Below are 20,773 nucleotides of genomic sequence, written 5' to 3' on the forward strand. Positions count from 1 at the left end.
TGACAGGAGCCATCCGGTGGCTCACCAGACGAGAATGGGCAGTCGTGCTCACCCTCCTGCCTTCTCGCATGCACTCACTCCCAGTCCTTCACCAGGGCTTTCCCTGGGCAAGATCAGCCACTAAAATAAATCACCTTTGAGCTCAAGTTTGGACCCATCAGGGAGTTGGCCTGGCCCACAGAGGAGCGGGGCAAAGACCAGGCTGTCATGGGTCCTGCCAAATGGCTGGGCAGCAGCTCTTGCATTGGGCCAGGCAGGAATTCATTCACGTGTTGTAATACGTGTAATTGCATGAAATAAAAAAAAAAGAATGTATGTTTATAGCTCCACAGTTTCCCACAGCATTCTCCTCAAGAAACTGGCTGCTCTTGGCTTGACTGGCGTACGCTTCGTTGGGTTAGAAACTGGCTGGGTAGCCGGGCCCAAAGAGTTGTGGTGAATGGAGTCAAATCCAGTTGGAGGCCGGTCACTAGTGGAGTCCCCCAGGGCTCAGTACTGGGGCCAGTTCTCTTTAATATCTTTATTGATGATCTGGATGAGGGGATCGAGTGCACCCTCAGCAAGTTTGCAGATGACACCAAGTTAGGTGCGTGTGTTGATCTGCTCGAGAGTAGGAAGGCTCTGCAGGAGGATCTGGATAGGCTGGACCGATGGGCTGAGGCCAACTGTATGAGGTTCAACAAGGCCAAGTGCCGGGTCCTGCACCTGGGGCGCAACAACCCCAAGCAGAGCTACAGGCTGGGAGATGAGTGGTTGGAAAGCTGCCTGGCAGAGCGGGACCTAGGAGTATTGGTTGATAGTCGGCTGAATATGAGCCAGCAGTGTGCTCAGGTGGCCAAGAAGGCCAACAGCATCCTGGCTTGCATAAGAAGCAGTGTGGCCAGCAGGGCTAGGGAAGTGATTGTCCCCCTGTACTCGGCTCTGGTGAGGCCGCACCTCGAGTGCTGTGTTCAGTTTTGGGCCCCTCGCTACAAGAAGGACATGGAGGTGCTTGAGAGAGTCCAGAGAAGGGCAACGAAGCTGGTGAGGGGTCTGGAGAACAAGTCTTACGAGGAGCAGCTGAGGGAGCTGGGGTGGTTCGGCCTGGAGAAGAGGAGGCTCACCTCGCACTGGTGTGCTTGCTCTGGTTCTCCGTCTCAGGGAATGGCACAATGTGCATCCTGTAGCCTGAGGGCTGGGTGGTCGTGTGAGCTGCCTGGCGTTCCATCTGGATGGCTGTGTCGGTCCGACTGGGTGCTGGAGGAACAGCAGTGGAGGGGATGGCTTTCTGATGAGCGGTTCCCAAGGCTGCGCCTTGTTGCTTCCACACGCTTGACGGAATGCGTGTTGCCGTTGGCTGAGGAGGCCGCTGGGGCTATAGCCCAGGCCTGTTGGTGAGGCAGAGCAGATAAGCAGAGCAGAACAGTCCAGGCTGCCCACTGACAGAGCCCCTCTCGTGCTGTGGGTGCGTGCTGGTTGTTGCCTCCCACTGCACCCACTCCCTGCTGGCGCGCGCAGGCTGCTGGTGCTCCCTCAGGCACGTTCCTGCGGCCTCCTGCTGTTCAAGCTGGCCACATGCTCAGTCCACACTCCCTGGCGGTTTGCCCAGCCCCTCATGAGAGCAGTGGCCTGCTGGCTGGTGTCTCCGCAAGCACAGCTCACATGGCCCACGAGTGTCGGGGCACAGAATCTCCTTCAGGCACGACTGGGACTTTGCAGGCCTTGCGCTCTTCTCAGCACGTGGCAACTGCTGCTGTTGATGCCATTTTCAAGATGGAAAGAACCAGACCATTTTGCTGGTGCCCAGGGACAGGACAAATGGCATTGGGCATAAAATGCAACACAGCAGGTTCTGTCTGAACATCAGAAGGCATTTCTCCAACGTGAGGATGACTGAGCACTAGTACAGTCTCTCCAGAGAAATTGTGGAGTCTCCCACCTTGGCAGTATTCTAAAGCCATCTTGACATGGTACTGGGCAACTGACTCTAGGTGGCCCTGCTCGAGGAGGATGCTCACAGACAAAGCGTTTGTTCAAGCAAGGCATTTATTGCCGAGGCCAAAGCTCCCAATGGAATGGACCCTCCAAGGGGACGGGCAGTGCCTGCCCAGTTGGTATCAGCAGTCTCTGCGTCAAACGTCCATGCAGCAGTCTCTTGAGCTGCATGAGGTCTGGCTCCCCACAGAGTGGTAAGAGTTGATCACCTGCTGTCAGCAGAGTGCCCTGTCTGTGCACGAAGGCCTCTTTCAGCGTCCATAGATCATCAGTCTTGTGAGCCGATTGCGCAGCTCCTGGAACTCTTCCAGCGCGTGGGTGTAGGCATGCGTGTCCTGCTCCAGGTGCTCGAAAAGGTTGGCTGGGCCGGAAAATTGGAAGGCTGGTGGCAGGACAATCACATCGGGCACCATCTCGTTGCCAAAGAAGAAGTGGTTGAGGCGTTTCTCTTCCAGGCAGCAGTGCAGGTACCGAATGATATCATCCAGCCGCAGCAGAAAATCCTCCCTGTGCCACGTTTCCAAGGGGATGGTGGTCAGGAGGTGCATGACAACAGTCTTGATGACATAAGTGGAAATGCTTGTGCCCACCAGCATACGGGCGCAGATCTGCATGCACTTGAGGTGTAAGCTGTAGAACCAGGCTTCGGCGTTTATGTGCTGGAAGAACTTCCTCTCTGCAACAGCACAGCTCTGTGGCCATGTTGTGCTGCGGGTAAAGATGGCCTCTGTCCTCTGGCTGCTCAGGAAGATGTCTGAATTGCCTTGCTGAACCCCAAATATTATCTCAATGGTGAGGTTTCTCTTGGTAGCATTTGTCATCTGGAACTTGCAGGAGCGGCTGGAAGGTAGCACTTTTACATTGTAAATGTGCGACTGAGGCATAACCACCCAGGCTGTTTTCACGAAGTTCTGGAACCACCTTGCAGTCTTCTCCGCATCTAGGTAGGAGTCGGTGCAGAGGGTGTCTAGGAGGCTCGGCTCCTGATTTTTCAGCTCATCCTCAGAATGGTGGAGGAAGCACAGCATGTCCTCAAAGGCCTGCTCCCTCGCGCACGTGCACTCCAGCTCGACACGGATAGAGGAGTTCCTTGCCAGCATATCATCCTCATTGCCCAGCTCCAGGTGGAAGGAGTGCCCACGGGGGGCTGTCATGGGCATAAGCAGGCGGTAGACAGTGTCATTCTCACGGGGACTCCAACCTTCAAAGGCACTGCCCACTCCGATGGCTGACTGCAGCTCCGGAAAGAAAGTCTCTTGAAAGACCGAGCTGTAGACATTCAGGAGGTCTTCCACCACCTCCACCACCTGATAGCATCTGATGATTGGATTTGGAAGTGGCCAGTAGATGCGCTGACTTACATAATCAGCCAGATCGTCTGCATCATTGGGGTTTGGTCGTGGTCTTTCTTGCTCTTCCTCCTCTTCTTCGCTACTGGAGCTCTCCTCCTCACTGCTGCTGTCAGGCTCTCGGATCCTTCTAAGAAGCCGCCACAGGTACCAAAAGAAAAGGACAAGAACTCCAATGCTGAACCAGAACTGCCAGCGCAGCAACACAGATAAGAGCACGGCTTGCATGCCACCGCGCCTGTGGTGCTCCTGGTCCCTCTTCTCAATTTCCAACAGGAGCTGCATCATGCGCTCCTGCAGCATCTCCGCACGCTGCTGTATGGGCTCATTTGTATCTGCATCTAGTTCATCGCCGACCTTCTGCGGGCCAAAACCCAGGAACGTCAGGATGAAAAAAAGTGCCGAAGCCATGGTCTGAAAGAGGTGAGAGAGAAGCGGGTCAGTGGGGCTGGGTGGGAGCTACGGCAGGAGCCGCAGACCCCTAGGGTCAGGTAGGAGAGGGGGCAAAGGGGCTGGGAGGCAGCAGGGACTGTGGGCAGTGCTGGCAGCGACAGCCGCGAGCCCTGCCCTGAGCGGCTGAGCCCTGGCCGCAGGCTTAGCAAGCCCTTGGGAGGCCAGCATTTGTGCCCCAGCCCTGGCCTAGCCCCGTCTTCCCCCTGGTACTGCACTCACCGATGGCTCAGGCCAAAATGCAGCAGCGCTGCCTGCGGCTGCCTTAAAAGCAGCCCCCCCCATTGTGACACGTCCTCTGATGTCACCTGCGCCCCCGCCCCGTCACAGGACCCCCCCGCCCCGCCCTCGGTCCCCACCGTGGCACAGCGACGCCCAGCTGCCCTGGGCAGCCCAGGCCCTGGTGTCACCCGAGTGCAGAGGCACGTGGCTGGACAGAGTTCCCCGGGCTCTCTTTGCACCGCTCACGGGAGCCCCCAGGGCCGTCTGCAGAAAGAAATTTGGATGATGTAGCCTGTGGAGGCTGTGCTCCTCGTGTGCCATTCCACGTTAAGTTCTGAAAAAGTAACCCATAGACAGTCATTGGAACAGGAGGGCTTGCAGTGGGAGGCAAGGAGAGACAGGTCCTCTGCTCCCACTGGGTCGGATCTCGAGGTTTGTTCTTGCAGCTTGTCAGAGTTACGCTGGTCCCCCAGGGCTGTTCCAGCAGGAGGGATTTGTGTTCCCTTCTCCACCTGCATTGAAGGCATGGGTGAGATTTTGACTGGGGCTGGCATGTTCCTGCTGACGGTGCCTCCAGGCTGGAGGAGTGACGGTCAGCCTTGGGCAGCGATGGGAGAGCATCCTCCGCTTTGGGTGTAGGTGTGACAGGAGCCATCCGGTGGCTCACCAGACGAGAATGGGCAGTCGTGCTCACCCTCCTGCCTTCTCGCATGCACTCACTCCCAGTCCTTCACCAGGGCTTTCCCTGGGCAAGATCAGCCACTAAAATAAATCACCTTTGAGCTCAAGTTTGGACCCATCAGGGAGTTGGCCTGGCCCACAGAGGAGCGGGGCAAAGACCAGGCTGTCATGGGTCCTGCCAAATGGCTGGGCAGCAGCTCTTGCATTGGGCCAGGCAGGAATTCATTCACGTGTTGTAATACGTGTAATTGCATGAAATAAAAAAAAAAAAAAGAATGTATGTTTATAGCTCCACAGTTTCCCACAGCATTCTCCTCAAGAAACTGGCTGCTCTTGGCTTGACTGGCGTACGCTTCGTTGGGTTAGAAACTGGCTGGGTAGCCGGGCCCAAAGAGTTGTGGTGAATGGAGTCAAATCCAGTTGGAGGCCGGTCACTAGTGGAGTCCCCCAGGGCTCAGTACTGGGGCCAGTTCTCTTTAATATCTTTATTGATGATCTGGATGAGGGGATCGAGTGCACCCTCAGCAAGTTTGCAGATGACACCAAGTTAGGTGCGTGTGTTGATCTGCTCGAGAGTAGGAAGGCTCTGCAGGAGGATCTGGATAGGCTGGACCGATGGGCTGAGGCCAACTGTATGAGGTTCAACAAGGCCAAGTGCCGGGTCCTGCACCTGGGGCGCAACAACCCCAAGCAGAGCTACAGGCTGGGAGATGAGTGGTTGGAAAGCTGCCTGGCAGAGCGGGACCTAGGAGTATTGGTTGATAGTCGGCTGAATATGAGCCAGCAGTGTGCTCAGGTGGCCAAGAAGGCCAACAGCATCCTGGCTTGCATAAGAAGCAGTGTGGCCAGCAGGGCTAGGGAAGTGATTGTCCCCCTGTACTCGGCTCTGGTGAGGCCGCACCTCGAGTGCTGTGTTCAGTTTTGGGCCCCTCGCTACAAGAAGGACATGGAGGTGCTTGAGAGAGTCCAGAGAAGGGCAACGAAGCTGGTGAGGGGTCTGGAGAACAAGTCTTACGAGGAGCAGCTGAGGGAGCTGGGGTGGTTCGGCCTGGAGAAGAGGAGGCTCACCTCGCACTGGTGTGCTTGCTCTGGTTCTCCGTCTCAGGGAATGGCACAATGTGCATCCTGTAGCCTGAGGGCTGGGTGGTCGTGTGAGCTGCCTGGCGTTCCATCTGGATGGCTGTGTCGGTCCGACTGGGTGCTGGAGGAACAGCAGTGGAGGGGATGGCTTTCTGATGAGCGGTTCCCAAGGCTGCGCCTTGTTGCTTCCACACGCTTGACGGAATGCGTGTTGCCGTTGGCTGAGGAGGCCGCTGGGGCTATAGCCCAGGCCTGTTGGTGAGGCAGAGCAGATAAGCAGAGCAGAACAGTCCAGGCTGCCCACTGACAGAGCCCCTCTCGTGCTGTGGGTGCGTGCTGGTTGTTGCCTCCCACTGCACCCACTCCCTGCTGGCGCGCGCAGGCTGCTGGTGCTCCCTCAGGCACGTTCCTGCGGCCTCCTGCTGTTCAAGCTGGCCACATGCTCAGTCCACACTCCCTGGCGGTTTGCCCAGCCCCTCATGAGAGCAGTGGCCTGCTGGCTGGTGTCTCCGCAAGCACAGCTCACATGGCCCACGAGTGTCGGGGCACAGAATCTCCTTCAGGCACGACTGGGACTTTGCAGGCCTTGCGCTCTTCTCAGCACGTGGCAACTGCTGCTGTTGATGCCATTTTCAAGATGGAAAGAACCAGACCATTTTGCTGGTGCCCAGGGACAGGACAAATGGCATTGGGCATAAAATGCAACACAGCAGGTTCTGTCTGAACATCAGAAGGCATTTCTCCAACGTGAGGATGACTGAGCACTAGTACAGTCTCTCCAGAGAAATTGTGGAGTCTCCCACCTTGGCAGTATTCTAAAGCCATCTTGACATGGTACTGGGCAACTGACTCTAGGTGGCCCTGCTCGAGGAGGATGCTCACAGACAAAGCGTTTGTTCAAGCAAGGCATTTATTGCCGAGGCCAAAGCTCCCAATGGAATGGACCCTCCAAGGGGACAGGCAGTGCCTGCCCAGTTGGTATCAGCAGTCTCTGCGTCAAACGTCCATGCAGCAGTCTCTTGAGCTGCATGAGGTCTGGCTCCCCACAGAGTGGTAAGAGTTGATCACCTGCTGTCAGCAGAGTGCCCTGTCTGTGCACGAAGGCCTCTTTCAGCGTCCATAGATCATCAGTCTTGTGAGCCGATTGCGCAGCTCCTGGAACTCTTCCAGCGCGTGGGTGTAGGCATGCGTGTCCTGCTCCAGGTGCTCGAAAAGGTTGACTGGGCCAGAAAATTGGAAGGCTGGTGGCAGGACAATCACATCGGGCACCATCTCGTTGCCAAAGAAGAAGTGGTTGAGGCGTTTCTCTTCCAGGCAGCAGTGCAGGTACCGAATGATATCATCCAGCCGCAGCAGAAAATCCTCCCTGTGCCACGTTTCCAAGGGGATGGTGGTCAGGAGGTGCATGACAACAGTCTTGATGACATAAGTGGAAATGCTTGTGCCCACGAGCATACGGGCGCAGATCTGCATGCACTTGAGGTGTAAGCTGTAGAACCAGGCTTCGGTGTTTATGTGCTGGAAGAACTTCCTCTCTGCAACAGCACAGCTCTGTGGCCATGTTGTGCTGCGGGTAAAGATGGCCTCCGTCCTCTGGCTGCTCAGGAAGATGTCTGAATTGCCTTGCTGAACCCCAAATATTATCTCAATGGTGAGGTTTCTCTTGGTAGCATTTGTCATCTGGAACTTGCAGGAGCGGCTGGAAGGTAGCACTTTTACATTGTAAATGTGCGACTGAGGCATAACCACCCAGGCTGTTTTCACGAAGTTCTGGAACCACCTTGCAGTCTTCTCCGCATCTAGGTAGGAGTCGGTGCAGAGGGTGTCTAGGAGGCTCGGCTCCTGATTTTTCAGCTCATCCTCAGAATGGTGGAGGAAGCACAGCATGTCCTCAAAGGCCTGCTCCCTCGCGCACGTGCACTCCAGCTCGACACGGATAGAGGAGTTCCTTGCCAGCATATCATCCTCATTGCCCAGCTCCAGGTGGAAGGAGTGCCCACGGGGGGCTGTCATGGGCATAAGCAGGCGGTAGACAGTGTCATTCTCACGGGGACTCCAACCTTCAAAGGCACTGCCCACTCCGATGGCTGACTGCAGCTCCGGAAAGAAAGTCTCTTGAAAGACCGAGCTGTAGACATTCAGGAGGTCTTCCACCACCTCCACCACCTGATAGCATCTGATGATTGGATTTGGAAGTGGCCAGTAGATGCGCTGACTTACATAATCAGCCAGATCGTCTGCATCATTGGGGTTTGGTCGTGGTCTTTCTTGCTCTTCCTCCTCTTCTTCGCTACTGGAGCTCTCCTCCTCACTGCTGCTGTCAGGCTCTCGGATCCTTCTAAGAAGCCGCCACAGGTACCAAAAGAAAAGGACAAGAACTCCAATGCTGAACCAGAACTGCCAGCGCAGCAACACAGATAAGAGCACGGCTTGCATGCCACCACGCCTGTGGTGCTCCTGGTCCCTCTTCTCAATTTCCAACAGGAGCTGCATCATGCGCTCCTGCAGCATCTCCGCACGCTGCTGTATGGGCTCATTTGTATCTGCATCTAGTTCATCGCCGACCTTCTGCGGGCCAAAACCCAGGAACGTCAGGATGAAAAAAAGTGCCGAAGCCATGGTCTGAAAGAGGTGAGAGAGAAGCGGGTCAGTGGGGCTGGGTGGGAGCTACGGCAGGAGCCGCAGACCCCTAGGGTCAGGTAGGAGAGGGGGCGAAGGGGCTGGGAGGCAGCAGGGACTGTGGGCAGTGCTGGCAGTGACAGCCGCGAGCCCTGCCCTGAGCGGCTGAGCCCTGGCCGCAGGCTTAGCAAGCCCTTGGGAGGCCAGCATTTGTGCCCCAGCCCTGGCCTAGCCCCGTCTTCCCCCTGGTACTGCACTCACCGATGGCTCAGGCCAAAATGCAGCAGCGCTGCCTGCGGCTGCCTTAAAAGCAGCCCCCCCCATTGTGACGCGTCCTCTGATGTCACCTGCGCCCCCGCCCTGCCAGAGGACCCCCGCCCCGCCCTCGGTCCCCACCGTGGCACAGCGACACCCAGCTGCCCTGGGCAGCCCAGGCCCTGGTGTCACCCGAGTGCAGAGGCACGTGGCTGGACAGAGTTCCCCGGGCTCTCTTTGCACCGCTCACGGGAGCCCCCAGGGCCGTCTGCAGAAAGAAATTTGGATGATGTAGCCTGTGGAGGCTGTGCTCCTCGTGTGCCATTCCACGTTAAGTTCTGAAAAAGTAACCCATAGACAGTCATTGGAACAGGAGGGCTTGCAGTGGGAGGCAAGGAGAGACAGGTCCTCTGCTCCCACTGGGTCGGATCTCGAGGTTTGTTCTTGCAGCTTGTCAGAGTTACGCTGGTCCCCCAGGGCTGTTCCAGCAGGAGGGATTTGTGTTCCCTTCTCCGCCTGCATTGAAGGCATGGGTGAGATTTTGACTGGGGCTGGCATGTTCCTGCTGACGGTGCCTCCAGGCTGGAGGAATGACGGTCAGCCTTGGGCAGCGATGGGAGAGCATCCTCCGCTTTGGGTGTAGGTGTGACAGGAGCCATCCGGTGGCTCACCAGACGAGAATGGGCAGTCGTGCTCACCCTCCTGCCTTCTCGCATGCACTCACTCCCAGTCCTTCACCAGGGCTTTCCCTGGGCAAGATCAGCCACTAAAATAAATCACCTTTGAGCTCAAGTTTGGACCCATCAGGGAGTTGGCCTGGCCCACAGAGGAGCGGGGCAAAGACCAGGCTGTCATGGGTCCTGCCAAATGGCTGGGCAGCAGCTCTTGCATTGGGCCAGGCAGGAATTCATTCACGTGTTGTAATACGTGTAATTGCATGAAATAAAAAAAAAAAAAAGAATGTATGTTTATAGCTCCACAGTTTCCCACAGCATTCTCCTCAAGAAACTGGCTGCTCTTGGCTTGACTGGCGTACGCTTCGTTGGGTTAGAAACTGGCTGGGTAGCCGGGCCCAAAGAGTTGTGGTGAATGGAGTCAAATCCAGTTGGAGGCCGGTCACTAGTGGAGTCCCCCAGGGCTCAGTACTGGGGCCAGTTCTCTTTAATATCTTTATTGATGATCTGGATGAGGGGATCGAGTGCACCCTCAGCAAGTTTGCAGATGACACCAAGTTAGGTGCGTGTGTTGATCTGCTCGAGAGTAGGAAGGCTCTGCAGGAGGATCTGGATAGGCTGGACCGATGGGCTGAGGCCAACTGTATGAGGTTCAACAAGGCCAAGTGCCGGGTCCTGCACCTGGGGCGCAACAACCCCAAGCAGAGCTACAGGCTGGGAGATGAGTGGTTGGAAAGCTGCCTGGCAGAGCGGGACCTAGGAGTATTGGTTAATAGTTACCAATAGAGATTGTCAATAGAGGTTGGTTAACGTTTCAATGTAGAGCTTAGTGATGTGGTTTAGTGGAGGACTTATTAATGTTAGGTCAGGGGTTGGAGTAGATAATCTTGGAGGTCTCTTCCAACCTAGATAATTCTGTGATTCTGTGAAAGTATAAACTGTGATTCCCAAACCTGATATTGAAATAATGTTGTGAATGAGCATGGTGTTGCAGGAAGAAAAATAACCATGAAACTACACCAGGTGAAGATGAAGGGACAGAAACACTGTTTCAAAAGGAAAATATCATGGTGTCTAACCTTTTTTTTTTTTAACATAAGATATAAAGCCTCCAAAATAAAAGTTAACAGTTACACACAAAATGTTTTGTAGTGCTGAAATGCCACATGAAAAGTTATATCTCAAGCCCAGTTCTATTCATGTCAGTTTCTCTGCATCTGTTATGAAGCTGTTTTTTGCTGATGGCTCTGTCAACCTCTGGCATTCTGAAGGTGCACTCTGCCAAAGGCTCTCTGGATGGAGCTAAGCTGGAAGCATTGTGCCTGAAAATGAAGATTATGATGCTTGAGATCTCTCAATTTGGAATGGGAGGTGCAAGGACACAGAGGTTGCCAGAAGGATATGAAAGTCTTACTAAATATCAGTGAATATTCCAGGATCTGAATCAAAATGTAATCTCTTGCTGAAGTGAATCTTTCTGCAACACATTTTGAAAATTTAGATAAAGATTTTTCTTTGGAGAAAAGAAGTCTGAAACCAAGAAGGAAAACACTAGCTCCTGAAATATGTGTGGGTGACAAGGAATTTACAGTTAAAATACCTAGATACCTAAATCCTGAAAACCAAAACTTAGAATTTCATGCTGTAGTAGGAAAACTGTCAGAAAGTGACTTTGATTCCGATGTGGAATCAGAAAGTTCCTAGTGAAAAAAGTCAATTTTTACTAATGAAAATATAATTCAAAAAACAGGTATTAAATATCCCAAAGGAGAAGTTTCAATTGAAATGAGGAGCCCTAAACTAGTGCTCATTTGTGGAAGGAAGAAAAATAAAATTGGAAAGTTTTCAGATGAAGATTAAAATGCTTACATTCCAGAAGCCAAGGTTTGGAATCTCTCTGATGTTGAAAGAAGTCTGGAAAAGCCTCAGGTAGGCATTCCTTTTGCCAAAACAGAAACTGGAAAAATATTCCTGAATATACCTTTCCATTGCCATATGCAGCCTCTGAAATTTCACTTTCACTGAAATTCAAAACGGAGGGGTTCCAAAGTTAGGAGAATGTGTCAAGAGTTCTAACATTAGCTTGACAAATTTAGGAGGAGATATTTTATTATCTGCAGAGAGAACAGGGAGTAGAGTGAATTTTCCCAGACATGAAACCTGTGTAGACTTAAACATGTTGCTGAAGGATAAAAATGCATATTTCAGAATATATAGTGTCTTCAGCAGCATTGCCTAAAACAGAAATAAGTGCTTTAAAAACTAACAGACAACAGCTTACCAAATAAGGCCCCTGCACTTGCTTGGACTCCTCAAGAGCACGAAGTCAAATCATAGGATACGGATGTCCACAAAGTAGAAAGCACCACTGAGTTACAGACTTCAGAAGTAGTTTAAACCATCATCAAATGAGAATACTGGGTGTGGAAAGCATTAAAAAATAGATGTTAGTCTTCCAAAGAAAGACATAGACATTCAAAGTAAAGAGCCAGCAATTAAAACAGGAAAGATTATAGGTGAGTTGAAAATTATGGAAGAAGACGGGCAAGGACGCCAATTCAAAAGATCTAGGTGTGAATGATCATAGAATCATAGAATGGCTTGGGTTGGAAGGGACCTTAAAGATCAACTAGTTCCACCCCCACGCCTTAGGCAGGGACGCCACCCACTAGATCAGGTTGTCCAAGGCCCCAACCAACTTGAACACCTCCAGGGATGGGGCATCCACAACTTCTCTGGGCAGCCTGTTCCAGTGCCTCGCTACCCTTACAGTGAAGAATTTCTTCCTAATGTCTAATCTAAATCTATCCTCTCTTAGTTTAAGACCATTCCCCCTTGTCCTATCATTGTCTACCCAAGTAAAGAGTCTTTCTCCATTCTTTTTATAAGACCAAGTATTGAAAGGCTGTAATGAAGTCTTCCTGGAGCCTTCACTTCTCCAGGATGAACATCCCCAGATCTCTCAGCCTTTCTTCACAGGAGAGGTGCTCCAGCCTTCTGATCTGTAGCAGGGATTAGAAAACGATGCCTCTGTTGCAGCTAAGCTGAAAGATCCAAAGGTAGAAATTTCAGGACTGAAAATGGATGTGAAAAGTGCTAGAGCAGCTCCCAAAATAGAATTTCAAGTGGAAAGTGTTGAAAAGGACATGTCTGCAGGAGTGGAAGTGTGTATAGAATAGAGAGCACAATAAATCTTATTTCCTGAAGAAAAAACGGAAAGTGGAAAGTTTGAGGTTGATGAGGCCTTGTCTGATGTTCCAGTTAATTAAACTTTCATTATGTTCTCAGCAAGAACTGAACTAATCTTGTTGGAGGAAGAGAAAGGTAGTTAATCAAGTATTCCTGGAGATACAACCAAATGAGTATTTGCTCAGTCTCCAATGAAAGTAAAATAATAACATACCAATGCAGAAAAAAAAGTCTGTGTTCTTAATTTTCCAGGAACTGATAATGAAACAAAACCTGAACCTGATATTTAAGAAAACACTTTGTTGAAAACACTTTGTTGTTACGGAATTTACCTAATAGCTATATTGATTAGTTCATATCTGCCCAAAAGGAAACAAGCCAACACTACGATCTGATGAAAAGTCCACCTAATGACAGCACGGCTTCTAGATATGGTGGTAATGCTTAGAAACAGAACTGAGACTTTTGACCTATTTCAAACTTGAATTTTATGGGTGTGCATGTGCAGTCATACAGCTTTATTGTAATTTTGCATCCTTTTTGTTCTTAACACAGGGAAGGCAGATAACGCAATACACTGAGAAATTGGTTTGTAAAAGACGTGTATTTGATTATCACACCAGCTTTAATTTAATATGTTCTTCATTCCTACATCTTTGAGGTAGGGTCAAATTTAAAGAGACCTGGTGGCAGCTTGTGCTCTTCACAGGCTCTCTTAAGAGACTTTGTGCAAGTATTAGGCATGTACCATTTACTTGGACCACGCAACCTTTCTTTGAAGTTTTTTCCAAAGTTTACATGTTACTGTGCATTAGGCCCAAAATTAATGTCAGACAGCAACAGCACACACCAGAACTGAGAAAAAGATTTGTGAACAAACGAAGAAAACAAAGGCCAGGCAAATAAAAAGTATGAAAAGGACAGTTATATAACGGCAGTTCATGTCTGCTTGTAAGGCAGTCTCCATGTGAAGCTTGCCCAGAAACTCTGCCCTACCAAACAATTTATTCAGCACTTGCATATTTAAAAAGTTTTCTTTTTCTCCTTATTCCTGCAAAATTTACCCCTATTTTCTTTTGCAGATTACAGTGAAGATATAGCTTCGAGTGCCATTGAGAGGAGCGCATGTACGGAAAATGCTTTTGTTGGTTCAACATGTAACTTCTCAGAAAGGTTTTCAAGTTGATTCACCATTCACATGTGCTTATTGCTTGACAACAGGAAAAATCAGTCCAGAAGTTTTTCCTGCATATGGGTATTAATACAGCACATGATCCATTTCATTTGTTGGAACAGGACAATAAATCTGTGAAACTGAGCTAGTAAAAACCAGCTGTGGGAGTTCTACTTTGCAAAAAAAAAAAAAAAAGTGATTAGTGAATAGAAATCTCAAAATACTAAGCTGAATACTCACAAAATGTCAGTGTTATCTGTTGATACAACTACATGCCTTAAAAGTCTGCCTTAATAATGGAATGTATTGGCTTGTAATGATGACCGTCCCTGTATGGCCTTAGGGGTGGAAATTGCCAGGGCCAACTGCCATGAGGAAGGGGACACTGGGGCCTGGCACAACAGCATGGTGGCAGGGCAGGGGCCAACCTCCTGGTGGTGGATGCTCTTGGGGCCCTTGGTTTACTTGGCAAGGTTTTGGTAGCAGGGTGCTGCAGGGGTGGCTGCTGTGAGAAGAATCCAGGAGCTGCCCCATGTTAGATAAGGGCCAGTTTCAGTTGTCTCTAAAGGGACCCACCACTGGACAGAACTGAGCCAAGAGCCAATAACCAATGTTGTTTGCACCTCTGTGAGAGCAGATTTCAGAAAGGGAAAAAACCTGCTGTGCAAAAGCAGCTGGAAGAGAGGAGTGAGAACCAGCCCTGCAGCCCCCAAGGTCAGTGCAGCAGGAGGGCAAGGGGTGCAGCAGAAGTTCCCTGGTGGCCTGTGGAGAGGCCCCTGGTGGAGCAGGCTGTCCCCCTGCACCCATGGGTCCCACATGGAGCAGATCTCCACGCTGCAGCCCGTGGAGGAGCCCCCGGTGGAGCAGGTGGATGTGGCCTGGAGGAGGCTGCAGCCCATGGAGAGCCCCCACAGGAGCAGGCCCCGGGCCGGAGCTGCAGCCCGTGGAGAGGAGCCCACGCAGGAGCAGGGGTCTGGGGGGAGCTGCTGGACCCGTGCTGGAGCAGTTTGCTCCTGGGGGATGGACCCCGTGGTACGGAGCCATGTGGGAGCAGTTCTTGAAGAGCTGCTGCCTGTGGGCAGTCCCCGCAGGATCAGTTCGGGCAGGGCGGCATCCCGTGGGAGGGACCCCACATGGAGCAGGGGCAGGGAGTGACTGTGACTTAAAAAGATGGTGACCATAAGTCCCTTAAAGAAATGAGTTTAACCACTGATGAGAAACTGATTCTTAGAAGCTGCTAGTGAAGGAAAAATGCGTCCTATATTTAGATATAAAGCAACGTAATGCAGTGCTACCTGATGAAGAGGCAATGAGGATTTGCCTACTGCAGATGTGGATTTGGAGGGATGTAGTTTATTGAGGGGAGCTTGCTGTGAAATAATATTGGATGTTCTAAACATCACCCCCTAACAGCTGCTGGTATGTTTTGGCAGTTGAAAATGGACTTTCAACTGCATGTTTGAGCTATGGTCTGGTACACAGAACATACCTCACTTGGAGTGAACACAGATTTAAAGTATGCGTTAAGATATCTGAATGGAAAAGTGGAAAAACAGTTTGTTTCTGAGGTCAGGTTTGTAAGAGAAGTGTGTCCGTTTCTCAGCTGAGGTTGTGACATCATCCCCAATGGATTTAAGGAATAGTTACTAACGTCAGGTTGATGTTAGTGTGTCTTCAAATGCAAGGCTTTTTCTAGAAATGGAATTTTGCTTTGAAACCTCTGAGTAGTACAAGTTGGACCAATCATAGCTATGTTGAAAAATGCCTACAGATGCCTGAAAACCTTACTGGAGATGATTTATGGTCTTGGAAAAGAAAGAAATATATATAAGGGGAAAAAAAAGAAAAAAGAGCATTGGTCCCTTCTCTGTTCAGGAGCAATACTCTAAAAAGGAAGATCTTATCAGGCAAGAGAAAAAACATTAATTAGATGTGGTGGCGCTATGCTTATTTTTGATGCTTCAGTGAAAATATACTAAATAAACCATGTATTCTGAACCTGTGATACTGAGCATTGTACATTCGCTCTCCTAAAGGCTACTGAATGCCATGTGAAATAAAAAAATAATGAGGCTGATAGGAGTCCACGTCCCTTTCTGGGTAACTTCCTTCATTAAGCTACACCAGAATTGGCACTCTTACCATGAAAGCAGTAGTTGCACATATGAGGGTCTGTATCAAGAAGGAAGAAATGGATGTTGCTTTGGCTTGCAGATTAACACTGTCTTTATCTGGAGAGAGAAGGCGAGTAAAAGCACTGGAACAGTTACTGTCTTTGGCCTTGCTGGCATCTTTTAGTTCTTTTGTTTTTGCTTATGTGCTACAGAGTTTCTCATAAATGGGAGGAAACTGGACTGGAAGGGGCTGGGCTTACCCTGCCCTAAGGCAGGTTCAGGTATGTGTTTCTCTGCCTGACAGGACTGGCACACGTGTGCTTTGGGAACAACAACTAATAATGATCTGCATCACTGTCAGCAGTACTTGCTGTGGCTGTTCTTTTGCTGGCTTGTATTACTTTTTTTCTGCACTGACGTCAGTGCCAGCTCTTCAGAGAGTGGGGGCCTGGCCATGCTTTTGCCATGAGACCAGGTTACAAGGACCAAAACGAAGCATGACCAGAGTCATGCTTAAATGCCATGTCCCCAGATGGTTTCTGCCATTGTCTGTCTCAGTGGGGACTGGAAAGCTTTACAAAGCCTGCCCCACTCCTCCAGCTCTCCTGCTTGCTTGAAAAGATATTTCAGGTTGAAAGGGAAGAGTGATTTCTATCCCCCCGCTTCCTTGCAGTTACATAGCTTAAGTCACAATCTGCCTGTCTTTCAAAATTCAGTTTGTAGAGATTAATATTAGAATACTTAACATTAACATGAGTGGGGACCTGTCTATGTCCTGTTCTAACTTCCACTCCCCATCATCTACGGCATAGCTGATAAAAGTATTTTCTCCTGAAAATAATGGCAAGATGTATGTGGGTCCTGTTTCTATGCGGGGAAGAAAAGCCCCAACTCCCATTAACGTCAGTGGAAATTGTTAGATGTCATAGCAGGCACCATTGTTATGTTAAATATGAGTGTTGCTACCTCTCTTGCAGCAATAAATATTAGTGTTTGTAATGCCACAGGTTGTGTCATTCATGAATATTAACATGCCCAGCAGAGATCCCTAAAGCTGAATTACTCTGCAGAATCCATAACAATCTAAAGCCTTTTCTTTCTGGTAGTTTAGAAGAATAATCTTGTGCTGCTGCTGAAGCTGTTGGTTTTCAAGGCTTTCATTGCCTACAGAGAAATCATATTTGACACAATACCGTAGTTATTGAGAACATTGGCTATTTTACACAGCACACCTAATATATCAAACTCCGCATATTCCTGGATGCAGACAAGATAATGTCTTAATCTTTTTCTGAGTCATGCTGGACAGCTACATCATTTGTAGAGACCACCAGAATTACGGTGGATAGGGCAAAAATATAATAGAACTTGTTTATATATCAAGTCTTCCTTTCTTCCTTTCATTATTCTAAGACTTTAGCACTGTTGCATTGACTGTTGAACCAGCTGGTACTTGCCATTAGTAACAACAGGATGCTGGAAGAAATAATCCTCTAGTTTTGGTCCAGTTTTCTCTCATTCCTAAAAATATTCTTCTTGAAAATAAAAATATGCTCTGTTGTGGCCGTTATTGTCATATGTGGACCTTTTGTAGTGGCAGCTCTGCTCTTTAGGAGACAAGCATACTTCAAGCAATGTGGAAGTGTGCAAGAAGACAAGCATAAGGACTGTTATTAATGGTGACTTAATTCACACTGACGCGTCCATGCTTCTAATTGCTCTGACTCTCATTCCTACCTTTTAGGAGATATGGCAAGAATTTGTTACATATTAAAGGATCCTTGCCCGTGAGGAAATTGTTTGCATCAAAATGGTAGATTTTACCAAAGAATGCTGCTGCTGGAGTGAAGCAAACTCTGTTACCTGTTCACCAGGCTAAACTTCATGTGGGAATTACTTGGGATGAGGGTGGCCTTGGGTGGGGGTGGTTCATGATCTGAATGAGGCTTAAGGAGAATAGGACCGTTGTGTTCTTTGTTTTTTTTTTTTTTTTTCTCCTTAGGAGACTGAGTTCCTTATCAAGAAATACAGTGTATATCTAATAAATTAAAGATTTATTAAGAATCCCCCTAAGAATATTCAGAATGTGATGAAAATTAATTCATTATTCATTAGTAAAACTGTTTAGATTTGGGAAGTGTTTGTGGTTTGGATTAATGGACAAAGTTATTGAAATAGCACTCTTGGTTAAGCAATCTGCTAAACTGCTGCAGTATGGAGATCGTCATCTGCCTGTGTGCAGTTTTCTCCTGTTATTTGGAGGTAATTGCATTCCAGCTGCTCTGAGTTCTTTGCTGATATCTTATGTTTTAAGCAGCCTGTATGGTATTTTTCTTCAAAGAACAATGTCTCCTTTCTGCTTTACCAGTTTGCTCGCACAAAGCAAACACATCTGATAGTGGTTAACATTTGAGAGTGATGACTTTGTTTTCTGTAGAGTTCATAAGTGCGCAAGGCAACTCCTTGCTGAGACTTTTATGCTGTGTAAGGCACCTCCCATGGTGCTAGAAACATCTGATGCGTGGTGTAAATGCTGTCCTTCGTAACATCCCTGTATGCAGCCTTATGCCTAGGACCATTCTCTGTCCCTGGTCCCCACTTCCACTATGGTTTGTATCTCACTGAACTGGTATTGTCTGCTTGTCAAAGTTATATTGGTCTAAGCTCGCCAAGATGTACTCCATGGTTTTGAAGCCCTCTTTCTGGGGCTTATATTATCATCGCTTGGGAATTTTGCTCCACTATAGATTCAGAGTCTTCTCTTTTCCCTTTCCTTTTTTGAGTGAAATGCTTCTGATGTTTCACCATTCGTGGACAAAAAGACTTCAATTTTCAGGAAACCTTGGAAATCCCCAGCACCCTTACCCCAACCCTCATGATTTGGCAGTGGAGAGAGATTATTTTAACCCAACACTTTCTCATTTGGATTTCCAGTGCCTGTATTTCCCGGAATTTGTCATTGCCTCAGTGGTATTGTTTTGGTCTCTCCTCAGGGTTTAATAAAACTTACAGCTTAATATTTTCTCAACTCCTTGGATGCCCTTAACAATCACTTTTAAGGCATAAATATACACTAATCATTTTCAATTCTATTTTGTTCCTTTTATATCCTTCAAGCAGAAAATGGATATGGTCTTTTAAGAATGTTTATATGGAATTGGAAAGTTTATTGAAATGTATTTTGACTCAAAACTAAAATATCCTTTGCTGGATATGTATCTCCCAGGCTATGTGAGTACTTGCTCTCTCTTAGGCCTAAATTCTGCAAGCATTTATGCATGTGTTTAATTTTACTAATTGATTTCACTGGGACAGTCCCTGCATAAGCAGTTGAGGAGTCAAAGTGTTAACCTGATTTCTGAAGTTGTGTCCTTCCTTTTATGCAATTTCTTTCTACTACAAGGTCTAGTAAAGTCTTTGTGGAGAGCAGTACAGCCCTTGCAACTGTTTAAAGTGTGCTACAGAACAGAAGTCTGAAAAGACTCTCTCTTGAGGTCTCTGAGGAGCAGAGGTGGGCCTTTTGGCTTTCTAGGTGGCCACCTGGGAACGTGGGACTTTGTGATGTGTTCCCATGGTCCGGAGTTACCGGTCAATAAGTTACCAGACTAGGAGAAATGTGTGAGACATCTGCTGTGGGAGACTTCTGCCCAGTGCATGATACTTGCCTGAAGTGGTGTGCAACAGAGGTGTTCCTGCCTTCTGAGGGAGAGTAGGATTGATCCCTGGCATAGGATGACCCCGGGAGCATGTGCAGGGATTCATCTTCCCTTCACTGAATCCCTGAGTTCACAGAATCAATCACACGCTGGTTGAGGTTGGCAGGGACCTCTGAAGGTTTTCTGGCCCAAGCCTCTTCTCAAGCAGGGCCACCCAGAGCAGGTTGCCCAGGCCCATGCCCAGATGGCTTTTGAAGATCTTTAAGGAGGAGACCCCCACAGCCTCTCTGGGCAACCTGTGCCAGTGCTCCATCACACACACAGTAAGGACCTGCTTCCTGATGGCTAGATGGAACCTCTTGTGTTCCGGTTTGTGCCCATTGCCTCTTGTCCTGGCACTGGGCACCACTGATAAGAGCACAGCTTTTTGTACCCTCCCTTCAGACATGGATAAGATCCCCCCAAGCCTCCTCTTCTCCAGGCTGACCAGTCCCAGATGTCTCAGCCTTTCCCCATAGGAAAGGTGTTCAAGTCCCTTCAGCATCTTGTGGTCCTCCATTGGACACTTACTAATAATTCAAGAGGAAAGAGGTCTGAGCCCAATGTGGGTACATGGTCTCCTGTTCGTTCTAGTCCAAAGAGAAGCTGAAAGTTATTTATTTCCCTATTTTACACATAGAAGGAGATGCCAGTTGTTTTGTGGTTTACTATATGAGTGACAACCTAGTTCCTTGATCACCTGGAGAGAGTTAAGCCCTCCATCCTTGAGAGAGAGGAGCAATGAGTGAAAAATCTGGCCCATGTGTCTCTGTCATCTTCTGGCCTTGAGATAACTATATGTAGGTCTGCTTTTTTCTTTTTTTCCCCCTTATTTTATTTTATTTTATTATTATTTTTCCAAAGGGGAATGTATTACTGCATAATAAAACAGGAGAAAGAAAATGTTGATGCTTTCCAAAGACAAACCTCCAAACATAGGCTTGGAACAAGTTAAGTGGTACTTGTACAGTAAAAATAGTGCTTGGATTTCTCCTCATTCCTTTGCAAGCTGTGTCTGTGTACACATGCACAGCTATTGCAAGCTCAGTATTAAAGTGGATCACTTTAAAGACTAAAAGATTCTTTTCTGAATTAAATCAATCATAAAAATATGGCATCTTCTGGGGATGCTTTCAGCCAGCCATCCCTCAGCATCAAAATCCTGAATTCAGCAAGTTTTTTCAAGTGTGCAAGTAATTTCGTTTCTTTTTTGGAAGCTGTTTAAAGTGGGTGCTTAACTTCTGCAGCATGGGAGTAGTCTTGTCTCATTAATTTTTAGCCCACTTCTACTTCACAC

General features: G+C 48.8%; 2 protein-coding genes and 1 long non-coding RNA gene across 3 annotated transcripts; 1 reads left to right on the plus strand and 2 right to left on the minus strand.

Annotated features, from left to right (window-relative positions):
* Window positions 1-2,131: 2,131 nt before the first annotated feature.
* On the minus strand, window positions 2,132-4,070 carry LOC121071151 (inositol 1,4,5-trisphosphate receptor-interacting protein-like 1). Its single transcript, XM_040559181.1, has one exon. The coding sequence runs from the start codon at window positions 3,732-3,734 to the stop codon at window positions 2,226-2,228; it is 1,509 nt and encodes a 502-aa protein (XP_040415115.1). The 5' UTR covers window positions 3,735-4,070; the 3' UTR covers window positions 2,132-2,225.
* A 2,702-nt stretch (window positions 4,071-6,772) lies between these two features.
* LOC121071152 (inositol 1,4,5-trisphosphate receptor-interacting protein-like 1) lies at window positions 6,773-8,516 on the minus strand. The gene has a single exon (XM_040559182.1). It carries the CDS (start codon window positions 8,373-8,375, stop codon window positions 6,867-6,869), a length of 1,509 nt encoding a protein of 502 aa, XP_040415116.1. The 5' UTR covers window positions 8,376-8,516; the 3' UTR covers window positions 6,773-6,866.
* Window positions 8,517-10,089: 1,573 nt separating this feature from the next.
* Window positions 10,090-13,895, plus strand: LOC121071154. Its single transcript, XR_005820405.1, has 3 exons — window positions 10,090-10,105; window positions 11,055-11,233; window positions 13,576-13,895. It is a non-coding gene; the product is annotated as an uncharacterized LOC121071154 (long non-coding RNA).
* The last annotated feature ends 6,878 nt before the right edge of the window (window positions 13,896-20,773 follow it).

Source organism: Cygnus olor, chromosome 5 (genome assembly GCF_009769625.2).
Source record: "Cygnus olor isolate bCygOlo1 chromosome 5, bCygOlo1.pri.v2, whole genome shotgun sequence".
In the NCBI taxonomy this organism is placed as follows: domain Eukaryota; kingdom Metazoa; phylum Chordata; class Aves; order Anseriformes; family Anatidae; genus Cygnus; species Cygnus olor.